The 20,904-nt window shown below is 33.3% G+C and overlaps 2 protein-coding genes across 6 annotated transcripts; both read right to left on the bottom strand.

The window, feature by feature from the left end:
* Nucleotides 1-421: 421 nt before the first annotated feature.
* On the bottom strand, nucleotides 422-7,036 carry LOC112016086 (telomere repeat-binding protein 5). 5 transcript variants are annotated; one of them, XM_065779247.1, is made up of 11 exons: nucleotides 6,719-7,036; nucleotides 5,045-5,246; nucleotides 4,078-4,934; nucleotides 3,728-3,937; nucleotides 3,558-3,620; nucleotides 3,376-3,455; nucleotides 3,143-3,199; nucleotides 2,782-3,020; nucleotides 1,879-2,196; nucleotides 1,470-1,533; nucleotides 422-850 (listed from the first exon to the last, which is right to left on the bottom strand). In XM_065779247.1, the coding sequence occupies exons 3-11, from the start codon at nucleotides 4,880-4,882 to the stop codon at nucleotides 680-682; spliced, it is 2,007 nt and encodes a 668-aa protein (XP_065635319.1). In that variant the 5' UTR covers nucleotides 4,883-4,934; nucleotides 5,045-5,246; nucleotides 6,719-7,036; the 3' UTR covers nucleotides 422-679. The 5 variants fall into 5 exon arrangements, with proteins under 5 accessions (XP_065635319.1, XP_065635317.1, XP_065635318.1 ...); XM_065779245.1 differs by having other exon boundaries at nucleotides 4,078-4,921; XM_065779246.1 differs by having other exon boundaries at nucleotides 4,078-4,918.
* A 13,088-nt stretch (nucleotides 7,037-20,124) lies between these two features.
* LOC112016099 (uncharacterized) lies at nucleotides 20,125-20,904 on the bottom strand. The gene has a single exon (XM_024048604.1). It carries the CDS (start codon nucleotides 20,902-20,904, stop codon nucleotides 20,125-20,127), a length of 780 nt encoding a protein of 259 aa, XP_023904372.1.

Here is a 20,904-nt window from a genome sequence, read left to right as displayed (position 1 = left end):
TCCTGCCTCCGTAAAGGTCTCACTCCCATCCTAATATAACTTTAGTTTGCCCGCATTTTTGTTAACTTCTGTTTGGCTTAAGTCCCGAGAAGCCAGTTAGGTAAAACTCGAATAAAGAATTCTTTGATGTTGGACACATTATCATACTGGGATATCGACATAATTCAATAAGTAGCAATTTGGCATTACATGACAATAATGCTTCCCCTAATAAGATGTTGGCTATATATTACGATAGTTATAATAAACAATCAGTACAAAGTCCCTAATAAAAGTTATAGCTCCAATAATCTAATACAGAAATAGAAAGTGCACCATTAAAATAGTATTCAACATTTAACTAATCCGAACAATAAATGGTAACAATATACAAGCGCTAACAATTAAATTATGAACAGCTAAAAAAAAGAAAATGCAAAGATAAGAAAATAGCATCATCTTTGCATGGAATGAATTCGGGTTAGCAAGCACTTATTCCTTGAACTATTTACAACTGCAAGGCCTCTCTCCACACAGGAAAAGAACCATGGCTAGAGCAACTACAATATTACAATATACTTCTTCATACTTCTATTTTTCTTTTTTGTCATTACTTTTTACAACATCATAACAAATTACAGAAATGAACAATTAGAGTCACCTAGACAGACATCCCTCTCTTCTAAACCCATCTCATTCTTCAGAGGAGAAGGCAAGTCTCTGGCTGCTGTTTGAGCTGTTGTTTTGCTTGCTGTTGGGACCAGTAAGCATGGGCACATAGGACCCTATCCAAGAGCTCTTGGGGAACAGGCTCTCCCCTCCTTTGCTGAGGTGATATTCTTGCCGTGTGCACCAAAGTTTTCCACTTGTCCTACAAACCCCCAAAAAATACCATCACAATCAAAATACAAGTGGATGCTACACTTTTTTACTCTAATCCGATCACACAAGATTCACTTGGCAATATAGTAAGCAAAAGGAAAAGGAAAAAGTGGGTACTGTATGTCATCTAATGAAGGGCATTTTAGTAACGAGAGATAGGACTACATTTAAAAAAAAAAAAAAAAAAGTGTACACAAGAAGTCGTAAGGGATTAGGATTGAAAAGATTCCTTGAAGAGAGCTGTGTTTGAAAAGCTAAAGCTACAGATAAAGCGATAAACTATAAAGAACTAGCTAATCATTAGCCTGTGATACAAGCAACCATTTGCCTGAATAGATTAATCAAAGTGCTCTGTGGGGCCCCAAAGTCTTAAAGTTATCTTTTTGAAATTTAAAATCTTTTTGAAATTTAAAAAAAGTAAAATACAACGGCCATGCAACAATCTAACAGCCTCATCAAATGAGATTCATGAATTTAGCAAGAGTCCAATTAGGAAAAATAGCCATAAATTTCAGTCAGCATGATGGATAAACTTCCCAGTAAGCTAATCCAAGAAAAAGCAGTACTGTCCTAGAGATTTTCAATAAGGTAGCAAAAAGGCTCAATACCTTCAAATCCACGTAAGTTCGATGTTTTGCATTATCAAAAGCTCGTAATTTAACATCGCGCCACCTACAAATTAAGAAAGCCTTTTAAAACTCCATTTTGAAGCAAAGGGATATTTTATAAGATAACAAGAGCATCAAAACAGCGGGCTCAAAAATCATATCTATCACAATCCCAGTCATCCCAAAATAAAATGCAAGGCAAAACCTAAGAACCGCAACGTAAGAAACTAGACATGCTTTTTCACAGAGATAGACAATAGGCAGAGCCATGGGCCTGATTAATTAAAATTTAATTAGGCATTGTGAAGTGGCACAAGGCCAATCAAAATTTAGCAAATAAGAAAAATTCAGGCTGACTGAAGTTCAAACAGCTGCTTATAGTTCCTAGATTGATTATCATCAAACCTACCTTCCAGTTCCAAGTTTCTCAACCGCTTGAACCAGTGCTTCCACTTCAGTGACAGAAAATGGTCTACGGATTCGACGCTGTGCCATTTCAGAACGCTTCAATTTCCGGTGAACTGGAACCACAGCTAATGTATCCACATCCATTGCTGATACAGCAACCAGAGCTTTAGAATCTGTGGTACTTTTGTCAACTGATGTGTCAGTAGGAGAAGGTGCTGAATCATGATCACTTTCTATGAAGGTGCCTAAACTGGCTGCATGAGGTTCAGGAGAGGCATGAGAATCACCCTGATGAACTACAGTTGAATCAAGTGGATACCTGAAAAAAAAAAAAAGATCATTGCAACATAAGCTGACCTGCAACTCATTTACCTACTTTGGGTCTGGAAGAAACCCTAATATAACAACCAGACTATCTAATATGAAAGAATCAGTCTCACTGTTGCAAATAAGTGGATCGTGTAACAGAAAAAAAATCTATTTTGGAGACAACACAGCATCAAATCATTTTAAACAAGAATAAACCAGTATGATAGTGTACAATTTGCAGCAAACCACAGAAAGAAATAGTACAAATCTTGAGGAGCTATGCTAATTTAACAACAACTCAATTGCAGCACACCTCAGCACACCTTAATTCTGCATGAGCATTTTGACAACATAAGAAAGGTTTCCACTTTCCTTTCGTTTAAATCTCTCTTTCTAGAAAACAAACTCCAGCACAGAAACTACATTTTTACTTAATGATTTTTAGCATAATTAACTTTAACAATGAGCAAATGACTGAAGTCTGAAAATTCAGTTGAACAATAAATTAAGCTAAACAACTAGCAAGTTTGAGGATTGACTGAGAAGAGACTAAATGAGGGCTAGTTCCAAAAAGTTCAGAGTGAATTCACACTACCTTGTTAAAGGCTGAGGCGTGTCACAAGGAAGCATGCAGGAAGAATCTCTGGGCATAAAGGTGGGGTTTTTGTGCAGGTTAGGCTCCAGGGTAAAACCCAAAGCATCCAGAGGGTAATCATGAGCAATTCCTGTCTGCTGTAGAGTTTTATTGTCATCTCTAACCTTCTTTCCCTGAAGAAGTACACCAACACGTAATCCACCTCCAAGTATGGAAGTCACAGCCTCCATAACAGCCCTCTAAAGAACATTTACACAACATCAGACTACACACTTGAAACCAAGTGGCAAATATGGTAATTTATGCACACAAACACCAATAACTTGATGTAAGGAAATACAGAATATAGGAGTCCCCACACCTCGTTGCCCCATGTCCTAAAATAATATGTGCGCAGAAAATGCAGATACATGTGCTTCTGCATAAGTGACATTGGAATTCTTAAAAACAATGTCCTAATTTCACAATGGCACATGAGCTAAGAATTTCAGGATATTAAATGACTCACCCTCTAAGGGGTAAAAGGACCAGACAGGCAGGCATAATATGAAGTAGCTACATGATGTTTTATCAAAAATTAAAAGTTCACTATACCTTCAAAGACGCAACAGTTGCAGTTTCTGACATCTCAATAAGAAGCTCCGGCACCCTGAAAGACTTTATCCTAAGCTTCACTGAGTAAAAGAAATGACAGCTTAGTGGATAAACTTCTTAATGTCAGAAACCAATCAAGTCAAAAGAGCATACGTGAATAACTCTATTAAACATTCTCATACCATAAGAATCCCTAGATTGAACTGAAGTATGTTGACCTACTACTGAGGATGATGTCCCAGACGCTGCATAATGATTTTGATATTTAGAAAAAGAAATGTAGAGAGCAAAAAATGCCACACACTAACGAGAAGATTAATTCAAACCAAAAAGAAAGTGGTTCAAAACAGACCTCCGTGCATCTTCAGACATGAACCTAAATCATCTCCATTGATGCCCTTCTCAGTTGAATGAGAATTGCCCTCATAGCTAATCCATCGATCAGAATTCGAAACTAAGCTACGCTGAAAAATTTTCCTCTTTTTAAAAGGAATATTCATTTGAGATCTTTGGCGTTTATAATAGCCCTTCCTATTGCGGCAAATGAGCTTCAAATCCCCATCTAAAGACATCAAACGACGGAAAAAAAAAAAAAAAAAAAAAAAAAATCAATTTAAAAGGGCAGAGCATAGAAGTTGAGGTAATGACACTTGACCAAAAAAATAAAAAATAAAACCACCACATTCAAATAAAGCAACTTACCAACATTAGAGAGCGTCTCTTCCTTTAATTTCGAAGATACCTTCCAATACTTTGAAGCCAAAATCTTCCTTATTCTACGGTCTGCAATGTGTGATACCGGCCTAATGGACTTTGCTATGGTGCTAGGGTGAGTGCACCCAGAGGAATTTTCGTCATCATCTCTACTAACTATTTTTACATCATCCCGAATTGCAGGAAAAGAGCTACAGGGAATGTGGTCCCCACACAAAGGTACCTTGACACTGCTATCAGAACTGACTAGTGCAGGAGGTCTCCCATCACAAACCACTGGATCCTCCAAACTGCACATATCAGCCCCAATACCAATAGGTACCTTCCCAGTCTTGTGCAGGTCATCTTTTATAATTAATTTATTTTCACAATCTAATTTACAATTACTAGAATCCCTATAGCCAGAGAAGCCTAAATCTACATTACTAGTAAAACTTCCCATTTCATTATTGTTTTCTCCATTCACCAACTTCTCTGCAACAAAGATCTCTGAGCAATCAGTTGTTACTACAGAAGCTAATCCTGAATGGACATCATTCTGAGGAAGTGGGGATTCCCTGTTACTAAAGTTTTGATCACCAGCTTGATGGACAAGCTCAGAGACTAAAACTCTCTTATCACTACTTTCTTGAAAAGAAGGTTCAATTTTCACTGGTTTATCTTCATTCTCCAATGCTTTTTGAACAAACTCACACCGATTTTTTTCATTTGATGTATTACTAGAAGTTGGCGAACTCTCTTTCTCAAGCAACATATTACCAGCTACGGTGGCCAGTAAGTCAAATGCACACATTTGATTGTCTTCAGTTCTCTTTCTAAACGTTCCCCTCTTCTAAAAGACAAAACTAAATATCAATCATATGGATCAGCATTTCAAAAAAAAAAAAAAAAGACCCAAAACGTAATTAGATAAATTGCATCAATTCACAACATTAGTATAACAGCATATATTTACCCTCGCTGATCTGGCGGCTCGAGGCATGGGAGGCACCTGATAGCCAATGAATCCATAGTCTAACCTCTTCTCTAACACCATATCTCAGAAATCATAACAAAAAAGGATATATCAAACGCAAAGTACCAGCAATCTTGGATCCATTTTCAACATATGTGCACTTCACCAGTCGTCCAAGCTCACAGAATCAACAGATAAGACCCTGATGAAAAATCACCACAAGGGATGAGTCTGATGACTTTGTTGACAAGATTTAATGTAAAGCCAATAACATTTAGATTGGTAAAAAGCAACCCATGCGCTATTTATGCATCCATAAATAAAAACTAATCGAAAAAATAAATCCTTCAATATCTAAATGACTTAAAATATGTCAATCGAAATTAGGAAAATACCAAACAGCATAATAATAATAATAACAACAACAACAATGCATTTGGTTGAACAGAATTGCATTTGGATTAAAATCCAGTTCCATAACAACCAAAGTTCCTTGCTTTTCACAATTTATAGTGTGATTGTTTTTCCTGTTTGAAATATACAGAGTTTCTATTAAATTGCAGGCCCCCGGTTCCAATCCCAAGGCCTTGATTCCATCCAACCAAACCCAACCAATACAAGTTCATAGAAATGGAAAATGGAGAAATTAGTTTACAATTGCCAACCAAAAAAGAAGTAATAGAAGCAAAGATACAATTCAGTAACTTCCAACAGATCCACGTGATCTTGCAACCAACATCATGTTCATAGCAACCCAAGTCCACAATTCATCAGTAAACGAAAAAAAACATAAAATCCAACAAAAAATTTAAAATTTTGACGATCAATGGCAGAAGTTTCAGGTATCAAAAAGATAATAACAACTTGTCAGAAATAAATATGCTTCAGCTTCAAAAATAAACAATTGAAACCCACACATCCCTACTCAGTTTCGGTAAATTCCAGAAATAAATATCAAGGATTTTCCTATCAAAAAAAAAAATATATCAAGGATTTTCCTTTTCAAGAGAAACAGAAAAAGAGGGAATAACATTTCAAGAAAAAGAAAATCATAAACCACAACAAAACCCTGATATAGAGGACCTAAGCAAAATAATCTAAAACATTTTACTAAGAAAAAAATTGGACACAAATCAAACCAAATAGAACTTTAAGAGATCTAAAACCCTCGTAAAAGACCGATCTTGAAGAAACAGTCTTAACAATTTTAGCCAAAGACAACTGAAAAATACAACTCTGGATCATTTCCAAAAAATAAGTTTAAATTATTCTATCAAATTTTCTTCTGAATGATATAAAACCCACCAGAATCTCAGATCGAAACCATCAAAACCTGAACTTTGAACAAAAACAACTTAACCAAACAAAAAAGCCAAAAAGTAACGAAATTCAGAGTGAAAATCAGATTAACAAAACAAATGAAGATCCATTTGACTCATCAAAATATCTAACCAAAAAAAAAAAATTAATTTTGAAATCGTATAGAAGTTTGGCAGTTGAATTGCACGTACATTTGCAAGTTTCTCTATCATTTTCCCATGTTTTCTTAGCAACCAAACACCCAATTCAAGAAAAACCCCGCCTATACAATAAAACCCACATAAAAACACAACCTTTAGCCCAATCCATGCATGAAAAACCCACGGAAAAAAAAAATTTTCTCCGCATACTCACCTCCACACAACAATTCTTCTGGCAAAGTTCGAAACTTTTTCCGTAGAAAACAGAAATTCCGGCGAAACTGTTAAGAATTTTCCGGCGAATGTAAGATCGGCGAATAGTCGGAGAATTCAACAAATAAAAAAAAATCAGAATTTTCTTCCCATCACTAAAAAACTTTCCGTCATTTTCTATCCCATATTTTCCCAGAAAAAATCGATTAATTCTTTGTTTTAAACAATACCCATTTTTTCTCTCTCTAGAAAAATAAACTCTCTCTCTCTGATCACCAAAATGCAAAACCCTCTGAAAACCACCCACCTTTTGCTTAAACCCCCAGCACTAGTACCATTGACCCCCTTGTTACCGGACCTACCGGTTATCACTTATAAAGTTTACTGGCTATAGCAGGTCAGTGCGAAAACTACCTTAAGACCGGTTCTTCGCGATTGGGTGACCCACCAAACTGTGTTTAGATCATGACACGTGTATAGCTTTTGGTTCCTGTGGTTGCCTCAGCTCCACCCGATCGAGAAAAACGTTGGGTCACGAAGTGAGTGAAAATTTTAGTTTTTTTTTTTTTTTATTAGAAAATATTTATTTTTTTTATGAATTTTTGGTAAAGAGTAGGGACTAGGGACAAGATAAAACAATTTGAATTTGGGTGATGTTTGGTTACCAATAAAAAGAAAAAATGCATTATGTAATGAATGAATTTGCAAAACTTTTACTTTGCTATTGGGGAGGGTTTGGTAATATAATAAGATTTACGAATGATATGTACTAACTATAACCCATGTTTCAATCTAATATTTTGCTACTTGAACTAAAACTATTAAAATTCTAAATAAATTATCCTCCAATTAAGAATCCATTGGGGTTTGATAGACTATCCAAGTAACGTTTCCATTATTAGTGTGAAAACTATTAACATATGTACAAAGTATTCCAATTGAAAAATACATTAAATGATTAAACAAAATCGATTGTGGCAATTGACAACATTGGTCAAGCTAAAATTTATAATCCTACTAAAGGATACAAACAAGATTAATTGTTACCTATAAAAAAATCTATATTACTATATAGAATATGTAAATAACTAAAATATCCAAATTTACACAATTACCCATGCATATAATTGATACTATTGAGTTAGAGTTAGTGTTAGTTTGCTCTAACTTGTTTTCAGTTTATTTTATCAATATACACTTCTTAATGTTTTTTTTTCCTAGGTGTACTTTTAATTTTTAACTAATTGATGGGTTGTGAGATTAGGAAACTTTTTTCATTTTATACTTCTTGTCATTTTCATGTAGACAACTAAACACTGTAAAATAAAAATGTAAATATTTTATTTCAAAACAAATAAAGCGTAAAATTAAGGTCTTTAAAATGAACCGCTAATCTAGCGAATGAAAGATAAGAAAGATAGTAGCTTTTGTTTGTTTTTTATGCATGTAACACGTAAAAGTAACAACCGAATTAAATTCAAAGTTTTTTTTTTTTTTTTTTGATACGTAAATTCAAAGTTATAATAAGTAGTAGAAACGAAATGCACAACCATTATAGGTTATACGTAGTTTACCCGTAAACAACTGACGAGTAAGAAGCAGTTATTGTCACGTGGGAAGCAGATCTAGGACCATTATTTTATGTTTGCTTCTAATCCGATGGCAAAGATTTTCTCTCTCTCTCTCGTTCTCTCTCTCTCAGATCTAACAAAGAGGGAAGACCTTAAACTAGACTAGATCGAATCGACAAGGATACATTGGTAATTTTAACGAAATGTAGAGAGATGTATATCGATAACGTAATATTGTAATAATATATTCAAGCAGTTATCCCGATAAGCATGTTACGCACCTTTTTATGTTCTTCGTATAATTCTTGTGGCTCTTTTTATTTATTTTTTGGTCGGATTTAGGAACATGTGACATGTAGGATTGAATTTCTTAAAATCCTACGTGAAAAAAGGAAAGGTGCCTATTAGTTGGTTTGTTTTCCTTCATGTTATCTGAAGATTTAAAATTGAGGAGTGATATATTTATAATATTTTCACAATAAATTATAAGTGGTAAGTTATTAAGTTGTTTGAATGTTTTTTAAAAAAAAAATTCTAACTTGAACAAACTATTGAAATTACTTTTTTTGTTCACTAACAACTCATAACAACCTAATATTTATTGTGAAAATGTTATGGACATAGAGTTCTTGTTAAAAAAAAATTAAGAAATTTTATTGACAAAAAAATGACACTTTTTCACATCAATTAATGTAATATTTTATTAGTGGTAAATAAAAATGTAATGTCAATAATTAGTTCAGATAAGAACTAGTAAGTTTATCCAAAAAAATAAAAATAAGAACTAGTAAAAATATATCAACCCAAATGCTAAGAAAAATGTCTTAAATTTTTTTTGTATGGGTCAGCTTGGGTCAATGTCGTGTATATTGGACCTGATAGAATGCTGCCATGTTTTCAAAAATTGCCATATGGCAACATCCCATCAATCTAGTGCACAAAATGCCTCTTCCTTTTACTTATGTAGAATTTTTTTTAGGGGGGGTGGGGGGGGGGGAGGGGGGGTGGGTTGATTTAGGAATATGTGCCACGTAGTATTTGAGTTTCTTAAAATCCAATGTGGAAAAAGGAAAAGGTACCTATGGGGCACAGGAATTTAAATAAGATACATGTGTCATGTATCGTATTCATGGTCGAGGAGGCCACACGCTTGGACATTAAGGCCACGACAGTGGCACATTGCCAAAGGAGGTCCTATTGTTGAGAAAAAATTTCGAAGAGAGGGTTAGCCCTAGCATGACATTTAATGCATCTCACCAAACCTCCTGACTGCATTTATATGGAAAAGACCCCTGAATAGTGTTGCATTGGCTGTTGCAACTCGCAAGGGGTTTGGGAAGGTGTCTAATGGGATAAACACTCAAGTGGTGGACTGGACGATCAATAAATGGAGGGTCAAAATCGCCTGAAGGGAGCTATATAACATGAGAGAACCTCCAAGAAGAAGGGGGCAAAAAATCTGTAAAGAAAACACTATAGCATTAAGATCAGTAACTATAGTCAAATCTAAGAGAAACATATTCAAGAACTACCCTCCTCGGACATTGTCGAGGAAGAATTTTTGTGCACCACATTTGTATATTCATTGTTTTTCCTTCCTCTCTTACCATCTTTAGCCCATTGAGGGCGTTGTCCACTTCATTGAAACCTAGCTTTTTGGCCTATTCTCTACAAATTTATTGTGTTGGGCTCTTTGGGCATTAATTCATTCATCTTTTAGACCTAAGAACCAAAGCCCGCCCCTACAATACCAATTGGTTTTTTTTTCCTCTCAATATTATCTAATAGTGTGTAAATTTTTTTTAACGTTATTGAGAAGGAGCTATCGAATGTGACTAACGGAGTGGGCTATCTGCCGTGAGAGATAATGTTAACGGTGAGGGATATGTAGGTGGTGGAAAGCCAAAATAGTAAATGGCGGTAAGATCGGAGATAAGGGAGGCATGGTTGTGTGGTGGGGCCACTAGGAGTGGTGAGCCCATGGTCGAATAATTTGAAAATAAGTCTTTTTTTTTTCAAAGAAAAAAACAATAAGAGTGGACGAGTTTGACGGTTAAAAGCGTCAAAGTGGGAATAGGTGTTGCTGTGGAGTTTGATATGTGTCATACGAGAACAACGGCTCACCAAGTGACATAAACATGGTCAGTATGTAATGTAATGACAAGTGGTAAGTGCAAAAAATTTTCACAACAATTTTGTAATAAATTCAAGTTGGTAAGTTGTTATTGGTTCCAATTTGAATTTGTTACTTAAATTACTTGTTTGCCCTCTAGTGACAACTAAACAAGTAACAACTAGTCGCTTAAAATTTATTGTGAAAATATAAAATATTGTGAACGGAACATTTCTCACAATGTAATACTATACTATTTTTTTTTTTAGATATATGTAATTGTAGGGTCAGTTTTTGTAGCCTAAGCCCAAAAGAGATTGGTTATAGGCCCAACGAACCCAGAACAATGAATTTGTAGAGAGTGGGCGAAAGAGCTGGGCTGGTTATGAAGCACAAAGCAGCTGGCTATGTCACATGCAATAATGATAGCGTGAACTAAAGCGCGGATAACTCCATGAATGAATGTCCGAAGAGGTGTTTTATTGAATGAACAGCGATTACAATGTTCAGAGCTACAGTAAAGCTTCTTTCTCTCTCTTTGTTTTTCCTTCCCTCCCCCTCTATTATCAGAGACCCCTCTTCTTTATATAGCATCCCTTCCTATAATCTCCATCGTCCACTTGTTCTTCATCCACGCATCCACTCGAGTGCATGTCATGTCGTGTGTCTACTTTAATTCTTTGTGAGTGGCGGTAGCTAAGGTTGCACTGTTCAGGGGTCTTCTCCACATAAATGCGGCCAGAAAAGCTATTGCAGCGCATTAAATGCGGTGGTACCAGCCTTTCCTTCAGATATTTTCTAGTTCTGATCATTTCCGGATTCACCCAGAGCCCATCATCACCGTTGGGATCGTTGGGGAGGTTAGTCGGACTTTTCACACATTTGTTTGATCAAAGCTCATCATAGCCGAGGAGAAAGACATCCTCGGACAAATGGTGGGCTCCTCGGACGACACTCCCCTTCTGCTTCTGGGCTTCCTGCTTTAGGTGGGCCGCCGCATCCATCTATTAATTCTCGAAAACACCATGGCCCTTAATCAGTGGGTTCCGGGCCCATTAAGTAGCTTTGGGCTTTTCCCCCCACTGTAATACTTTTGCTTAAAAATACGATTATGGAATATTTTTTTTTTAGAGAAGTGTTACATCCACAATTTTTTCATAACATTTTCATAATAAATCATAGGCAATAAGTTGTTATTGGTGCTAATTTGAATTCATAATTTAAATTACTTTTTTGCCTACTCGTAACAACCAATAATAACTTGCCACTTAAAATTTTTTGTGAAAGTATTGGGGAGTGTGGACATAGTAGTTCTTTACTTTTTTTTTTTTTAATGGGAAGATATAGGTAATACTTTTTTTTGTCTTATATGTAATGTATATTGAACAATTTGTGACTGGGTGAGTGTCTCTAGGATTTGAATAAATCTAGTGACACGTCAAATGGCACATTTAAGTTCACAACTTGTTAATTTGTGTGATTATGAGCCGTAAACATTTTTTGTATATATGAATTTATTATTATTCGTCGACCACTTACAATTGTACTAGTCAATAATTATGAAATTTGGTATGGAAATAGGTATGTCTATAATCTTGTGCTTACAATTTTGAATTGGAATTAAAGTAGCTACATATACCAAGGTTTTCAGACCCAGACCGGACCAGGAGGTCGGACTGTGAAAACTGAGAACTGAATTGAAATCCGATTTTTTAAGCATAGAGAACTGGGCATATGTGGCAATTCTGTGAACCCTTAAAATCGAGGTTGGACTGCACGGTTCATGTAGAACCGGTGGCAAGAACCATGCGGTCCAACCCCTTAGTATTTTTTTTTTTATTTATATAAAAACAATTTAACACAATTTTATTCTACTTAATTAAATTATCCATCTCTTACAAGGAATAAAAAAAAATTATAATTAAAATTCTTCAAAGATATTCAACTTTACTTCAAAAATTAATCATAAATTTTAATGTTTTAATGGTTATTATTTTATTTTATTAACTTTTTTATTTAATTATTAAATATATGCTTGAAAATAATTAAATTTCCCTCACATATATAGATATATTAGTCAATTTTGCTAGTTTTATAAATTTAATATATATATTTAGAATTTAATTAATTATTAAATTAATTATGACGTCATCACGGTTTGACCCTGGTTCAACCTCGGTTCGACCTCAAAAACCTTAAATTTTCCCCTTTTACGCTTCAATGAACGGTCCGGATCTGAAAACCTTGACAGATACTACAAATTTTACTATATTAATTTTGCAAATTGATATATCACTAATCATAAAGAGACAATTTAAATATTCAGTTATGAATCACATTCATTACTAGATAATTTGTGATATTTCTAGCATTTTCTTGTAATTTATTTTTTTAAATAATTTCAACTTATGATGTCCACTTTTAATAATCACTATTTATTATCAAACTAAAATATCAATCGATTTGTTATGTTAATAGAAATTAAACCTTAGATCCCTTATGTTCATGTAAATTATTATATTCATGGTTTTGGGTTTTTTTTTTTTTTTTTTTTTTTTTTTTTTTTTTTTTTGAACCTTAATGGGCGAACTTTGGGTTTTCTTACATACAAAGGACGTGAGGGGGTTTAACTACACGTGGCGGAGCGGGAATGGCGCTCCACTATGTAACTTCTATTATGTTGCCGTTTGCTTAGCAAAGAGGTACTTACGTACACTAGAGGTGGGGAGGGTAGGTAAGACTACGTTGGAGATTTCTTATTGGTTATTGAAATCTCTGGGTCATGTATTCCACACACTTTTTTTTTTTTTCTTTTTTTTTTTATCAGAGATGGGTTACGATTTGTTCGGTGCTTGGTGAGGTGGTCCATCATGGGGAATTGGGATTGGTTTTTTGTTTTATTTATTTAATGTATGATTTTTTTTTTTGGAGAAGTAATGTATGATTTTAAAAATAAAAACGAACCCTTTTTTTTTTTTTTAAATCCACACAATTTGAAAAAATGGAAATGTTAACGAGTATTTTAAGGGTATTCATTAGCATTTTTCTTAAAAAAAAAAAAACACAAAACATAGATTCATTTATGATTGAACTAGTTAGGACAACACGTGCAAAGCACGAGTTTATCATTAAAAAAAAAAAGCAATTAAAGTCAATTCTAAATTTTATTGTATCACAAAATAAATATATAAATCATTTAATTTTAAAAGTACATAGAAATTTACATTAATCAAAATAGACATTAATTTTAAGAATTTTGATAATTATATCATGAAAAGTTAATCTCATTTGTATTAGAATTTTGATCAACTACAAAGTTATGATAGTTATTTAACATATAAATATCTATTTTACTATAATAGTTTTTTAGTACCTATTTAGTATTTGCTAAAAATAATATATCCACTTACTAAAAACTTCCAAGAATGATAATGAATATCATCATCTTCCAACAATAAATAACTGACTTTTGCTAAGAAAATAAATGAAAAAAGATAACAAAAGGCACGTGTCATTGAATTTTCCATTAGATCAATTATAAGTTTTAAAATTTTAAACCTAGAAAATCAATATTTTTTAGATAACAAATAAAACACTTATATCATCATTCCAACTTTTCAAGAATTACTACCATCTCTTATAAAAAAAAAAAAAGAATTACTACCATCTAAAACTCAAAATTCATGAAGAAAATTTTTGGGATGTTAAAATTTAGTGGGAGTATTTTAAACATACACAATAAAGTATTTTAAGAATCATAAGCTTTCATTAGATTTTAATTGAAAGAATAACAATATGACATATTTGCTATTTTTCAAAATATTAAGGGAAAAATTGCTTGATTTTAAAGTTTAAGGAGGAATTGTAAACTACCCCAAACATAAAGGATGAAAAGTGTTTTTATCATAAGTTTTTGCTTTGGTTTTTGTGTGTACAACTATGTGTTTTTACTTAAAATGATGCACAAAGAAAAAAAAAAATAAACAGTGAATTTTGACTCAACAAAGCTGACTAAACCAACAAAAAATTTCTAAAATCACAACAAAATAACACAACATTTTCATAATACATTTTATAATTTTGCTATATTTTATTTTGACTAGTAAAAAATTGACAGCTCAGCAGTTTTGAAAATATTGTGACGACAACAAAATATCTTAACATTTTCACAAAAAAAATTCTATATCCACAACAAATCATAAGTACTAGGTTGTTACAAGTTGTTATTGGTAAGTAAAAAAGTAGTTTCATTGGTAAGTTTAAATTAGAAATAATAACAATTTACCACTTATGGCTTGTTATGAAAGTGTTGTGAAAAATATTGTGGATGTAATATTTTTTTATGAGTGTGGATGTAACACTTCTTTTTTAATAATAACTTTATTTTTAGTTGTGGTTAGTTTAGTATAATAACTTATAAGAAATTAACACCTCAACAATTGTGAAAATATTGTGCTAATTTGTTGTGTTAATATTTTTTTTAGAAAGTTTCAACTTATGGAATCCATTCCTAATGATAGTTGTGGGGCCAGGAAATCATACAGTCATGGCCCACTCCAAGCCAGACCTAAATGGCCCAGTCCGAGGAGGGATGATTACCCAAGGCCAATTTGGGGAGCAAACCCTTCTTTGGATCCGCGCCGAGGATCCTCTCGTCCTCGGCATACTAAGGATAACTATAGAGGAGGAGGGGATAGACCCAGAGCCAGTTGTCACCTCAGCACTTAATACGTTCACCTAACCCTTCTAGCCGCATTAATCGGGATGCAACCCCCGGGCAAGGCTACATCGATCAGAGTGAACCACTTGAGCACAGATACGACCTCTGATAGGACAGGCGGCCAGAGGAGAGGCCAATGAACGATCAACAGGAAGAAGAAGAGAGTAGTATATAAGAGAGACAAGCAAAATGTTGAGGGGGCTTTTTGGGGGGGCTTTGGGGGGGTTTTTGGAGAGAAGGGAGGAAAAAAGCCTCCTCGGCCATGAGCATCTCCTAGTTGTAAATTGTTCCAAGTGTTTCTTCAATAAAAGGAAAAGAGGTTCAGGCTTCTTAGACGCCGGTCGGCGCCTAAACCTTCAACCCACTCTCTACAAATTTATTGTTCTAGGTTCGTTGGGCCTATAGCCAATCTCTTTTGGGCTTAGGCTACAAAAAACCGACCCTACAATAGTTTTTTATCATCAGACTAAGACACTAATCAGCTTTTGGTGTAGGCGGGGATTGAACCTCAGATCTCTTATTCAACCATTAGAGATTTTACCAATTGAGCTAACTGGAACCCATGTTATATTAATATTTTATTATAACATGAAACAATGCGAATTAGACAAACCAAAAATAATGTAGCAAAACTACTGTAGTTTTATGCATTCACCCAAAAAAAAAAAAAAAAAAAAAAAAAACCCAGCGAAACAATAAAACTTGAACAAACCAAAACTATTGTAACTTTTCCCATTCACTCCTTTTATATATAGAAATATGTGCCAAATCGAAATAAAAAGCCTCCATTGCTGGAGGAGGATAGTTTTCTATCCAAAATACATTATCAATAATATATTTAGCAAAACTGACTAGAGAATCCACACCGCCAATTTGATTCCCAATTTTCCTGAGTGAGTTGTTAATTTTTGGTTTTTAATGGTTTCTCTTAGGTTTGGCACTTGGGTGGGATTGGATAATGAGTGCCTCAACCTTGTCCCATCTCCTTTTTGAGGGTGGGAAAAACTCGTGCAAAGTAGGTTTTGGTACATATGTTTTATAAATTTCAATGAAAGTGATGAGATAAATTAAGATGAAAAATAAGAGAAAGAGTGACCATGAGAGTACTGATTAAGAGATAAGTATTTAAAAAAAAAAAAAAAAACTATAATAGAATATGTATAAAAAAATGGTTTAACTAGAATATGTATAGAAAATATTATTTATATGTATAAATAATTTAAATATGTATTAAATAAAATATGTATATATACATTAAGAGTGGGACGCAACGAGTAAAACTCATCCTTGCCATTCCTAATTTCTCTAAATGGGCCCATAACACAGTTCATGGTTGAACTTTTTTCCACAATCTGATTTTTAAAACCTTGTCTCAAACTTAATCTAATTTAGAGATGCTCAGAATGACCGAGTATGACCTCAACTTAGCAATACTTAAGGCCGATCAACTTGAATGTGTGAGAAACATGTGTGCCCCCACAATCATAAGACAACAACCATTTATGTCATAGTCCTCAACAACGTGTCAACAAACTATAAAAATAATTCCATGCCATGATCAAGGTTACTTATTATCATAAAAAATTATTAACTTTCTATATAAATCGAGAGGTTAGGTTTACATTAACTTAGGGTACCCTTCAATCCTTTGTCATTCCTTTTATTATATGTATTCATTGTTCACAACAACCATATAATCAACTATTTCGTCACATTTGTGCTTATTAAAACAACAAGCATGCAATTCTTTTTTTTTTTTTTAAAGGCCTAACAAAAATGCAGTTTGTAATTGTATTATTAGGTTAACTGTATATATAAAAGATATATTCACTTATAGGTATCCCCGAAATTGATTTGATAGATTGATTATTTGGGTTGAATGTTACCCTAACTTTGGATGAATTTCATGAAGTGAAGTGATTATTATTGGGTTCAAATTACATTTAATATAAATTTTATTAATGTAATGCTATTTAATAAATTTATTTTTTTTGGATGTGAATTTTAATAAATCTATATCTAGACTATATTTTCTACTTATACTTTTAGTGCTTGAAAATTTCTAAGATAGTTAAAGATCAACAACTATCACATATATAAAATATTTAAATTTAAAATTATGTATATAATTTCAAACTTAATCTAATTTAGAGATGCTCAGAATGACCGAGTATGACCTCAACTTAGCAATACTTAAGGCCGATCAACTTGAATGTGTGAGAAACATGTGTGCCCCCACAATCATAAGACAACAACCATTTATGTCATAGTCCTCAACAACGTGTCAACAAACTATAAAAATAATTCCATGCCATGATCAAGGTTACTTATTATCATAAAAAATTATTAACTTTCTATATAAATCGAGAGGTTAGGTTTACATTAACTTAGGGTACCCTTCAATCCTTTGTCATTCCTTTTATTATATGTATTCATTGTTCACAACAACCATATAATCAACTATTTCGTCACATTTGTGCTTATTAAAACAACAAGCATGCAATTCTTTTTTTTTTTTTTAAAGGCCTAACAAAAATGCAGTTTGTAATTGTATTATTAGGTTAACTGTATATATAAAAGATATATTCACTTATAGGTATCCCCGAAATTGATTTGATAGATTGATTATTTGGGTTGAATGTTACCCTAACTTTGGATGAATTTCATGAAGTGAAGTGATTATTATTGGGTTCAAATTACATTTAATATAAATTTTATTAATGTAATGCTATTTAATAAATTTATTTTTTTTGGATGTGAATTTTAATAAATCTATATCTAGACTATATTTTCTACTTATACTTTTAGTGCTTGAAAATTTCTAAGATAGTTAAAGATCAACAACTATCACATATATAAAATATTTAAATTTAAAATTATGTATATAATATGAGTTTATGAATTAAATAATAAATAACAACTAATTGATATAAAATTTGATGTACATATTAAGAATATATAATTAATGGTGACAATTTTTTAAATATTAATTAAATAAAAAGATACTCTAATATACCATTATTAAGGTGAAATCATAAAATAATGATGATAATTTTGAATGAGAGAAATTGGGTTTTTATTTTTAATAATTTTTTGAATGAGAGAAATAGTTGAGACAAGCTAGGTTCATGAAAGGAAAGATAATATACCCCATTATTTAAAATGGTCCGCCACCTAGGGCCCTAGTGCGAATCCACAGTGCAAATGGCATGTCTCATGGATTTGCAATTCTTTGAATAGAATATATTTCAGGAGCCAAGAAAGAACCTTCATTTGCTCCACCAATTCAATGAAGAATTTCTTTGGTACATCAACAGCCAATTAACCAACTTTACCAGGTTTGGATTCGTGTTAGTTCAACCAAAATGCAGTACGTATTTAGTATTAACACATGAAAGCTTATAATAAAAATGGTCAATATTAATAAATGCCCCTTAAAGGCACAAGTATACCATTTTATTTTGTTCTTTTAAGATGTAATAGTTTTGTTTTAAACCTTTAGCTTTTGCTAGTGTTGCCAAAGAGAAAGAAAAGACTATTATTTAGTTAGAAGAATACATATTTTTTCTCTTTCTTATTGTACAATAAGATATTAAATGAATAAAGTCTATAATTGTTTTAACTAATAATAATAATAATAATAATAATAATAAATGCTCAATTTTCAGCTTTAATGCACATTTTTCAAAAAATGAAATGCATATCTTAATGATTTATTGATTTACACAAACAAATTTATTATAATTATGTATGCTTTTTTAAATATACGTATATAATTTTATTTTATTTTATAAAAAATATTATTTAATAAAGCATAAAATGTATCTTAAACACAACTATTAGAACATTTGTTAACTTAACAAAATGCTAATATATATATATATATATTTTTTATAAATGCTAATAATTAATGCCATGTGATGAACAAATGCTATATCTGGTATGAACTCACATGCGGATATTCGTATAATTAATAAGTCAACAAAAATGAAGCATTTTACGCACTAAACCTTACAATAACACCACTACATGAAAGCTTTAAAGTGTCATTATGAAACACTGTCTCGAGTAGTGTGATATTGTATGAGGAAAATTTTTTTTAATAGCAGTTTCAATTTCAACCAACATGTACTTTATTTCCCACATGAAACCTTAAGAATTTAGAACATAAATTAATTCAGTGTGGTTCACATGAAGAAATAATCAACTAAGCACTTAATCATCACTTGTCAATCTTATGAATTAGGAATAAAAAATGAGCATAAATAATAAGATTTTTTTTTTCTTCAAAATAGATACAGTTTATAGTATTTACTCAAAAAGTATCAGAATGCGCCAGTAACAATTTGTACCTTTTTTTTTCTTTCTTTTTTAACACAATGCACATGATGTTATAAGTTAGCACAATTTATTTATTTATTTATTTTAAGTAGGAGAATACTGAAGACCCCGATGAATGGATGAGATTTACATGTGTTAATATGAAATCTGCATTAAAAATAAAAAAATAAAAAATTCTTTTTAACCCCAAAAATAGGTTTTTTTTTTTTTTTTCAGGTGCAACAAAAATGACATTAATTGTACCTAACAAGGGCCTTGAAAGAGCATTCCCCTGAGCCCCTAACCTTGATTGGTCCCCTTGTCCGTTGGGCTAGTACATAAATTATTGCAACCTTCCCTCTTTGACCAGCTGCTCCAAACGATTCCACAGCGTTTTGCAATCCTCGGTGGTATGTCCCCGCTTTTGTGGTACTGACAATAAAGACTTTGGTTATGTCTCAAAGGATCTCCACTCATCTAGTTCGGCCACTTAAAGTATGGCTCGTTCTTGATTTCTCCAAAACTTGATGCACCGATTCTCGGAACACAGTGTTGACCACTTAAGGAGCTGTAGACTCGGACTGCTCAACAATATCTCTTCGGAGTCTGTCATTGTTGTAGCGGTCCGACCTGAAATCCCTCATCTCCTAAGGGATAACCTTGCCCTTTCCCTTGCCTTGCTGCTAGTCCTCCTCAACCTTCTTATACTTATCAATTTGATCCATGAGCTGGCATATATTGGTAACAGGTTTCCCAGTTAAAGACTTCCTTAAGCCATGCTTGGTTGGTAGGCCGAGCTTGAAAGTGCTGATGGCTACATCGTCAAAATCGACGTCTATCTCGTTGAACATCTCCCAATATCTGTCCAAATATGTTTTCAGGGTTTCTCCTTCTTTCATAGACAAGGACAACAAGGAAGCTAAAGGCCGAGGAACCTTGCTGCATGTAATAAAGTGGGATCCAAACAATTGAGTGAGTTCCTTGAAGGAATCAGTGGAACCTATCCTCAGACCATCGAACCACATCATTGCCACAGGCCCCAAATTGGATGGGAATACCTTGCACATCAAGGCCTTGTTCTTAGAGTGTACGGCCATCCTTTGATCGAAGTGGCTAACATGCTCTACAGGATCTGTTCTACCATTGTACATGGTGAATGTGGGTTGTGTAAATCGCCGAGGAAGTCTCCCTCTCTCAATCCAGCGCATGAAAGGTGACTTGGAAATTTGGTTGAGTGCTTTACTCATAGCATCGTTTTCCAGGCCTACTAAGGACGAATTTCTGTTTCTACACTCATGATGATAGTCATCATCATATGAGAAAGACTCACTAAGAGGAGTCCTTGATTTGCGCCTATAGCTACCATCCTTTTCACTTTTAGAAGAGAAGTCAGAATTGGATGGAGCTCGCTTTCGCCGTTCATGGCGCAAGCTTCTCTTCAGGTGATCAATCTCTTTTTGCAT

The sequence above is a fragment of the Quercus suber genome, unplaced genomic scaffold, assembly GCF_002906115.3.
Source record: "Quercus suber isolate HL8 unplaced genomic scaffold, Cork oak 2.0 scaffold_203, whole genome shotgun sequence".
Classification (NCBI taxonomy): Eukaryota; Viridiplantae; Streptophyta; class Magnoliopsida; order Fagales; family Fagaceae; genus Quercus; species Quercus suber.
The sequence above is the reverse complement of the archived record's forward strand: the minus strand, read 5'-3'. Positions and strand labels throughout refer to the sequence as shown.

Bases quoted from the DNA above. Each gene is read 5' to 3' on its own strand.
- LOC112016086 (XM_065779245.1), bottom strand. From the start codon at position 5,125: ATGGTGTTAGAGAAGAGGTTAGACTATGGATTCATTGGCTATCAGGTG. The intron at 3,621-3,727 runs GTCTGTTTTGAA...ATCATTATGCAG, and splicing joins ATGTCTGAAGATGCACGGAG to CGTCTGGGACATCATCCTCA. The intron at 3,200-3,375 runs GTATAGTGAACT...TCACTTATGCAG, and splicing joins CAACTGTTGCGTCTTTGAAG to AAGCACATGTATCTGCATTT.
- LOC112016099 (XM_024048604.1), bottom strand. From the start codon at position 20,904: ATGCAAAAAGAGATTGATCACCTGAAGAGAAGCTTGCGCCATGAACGG.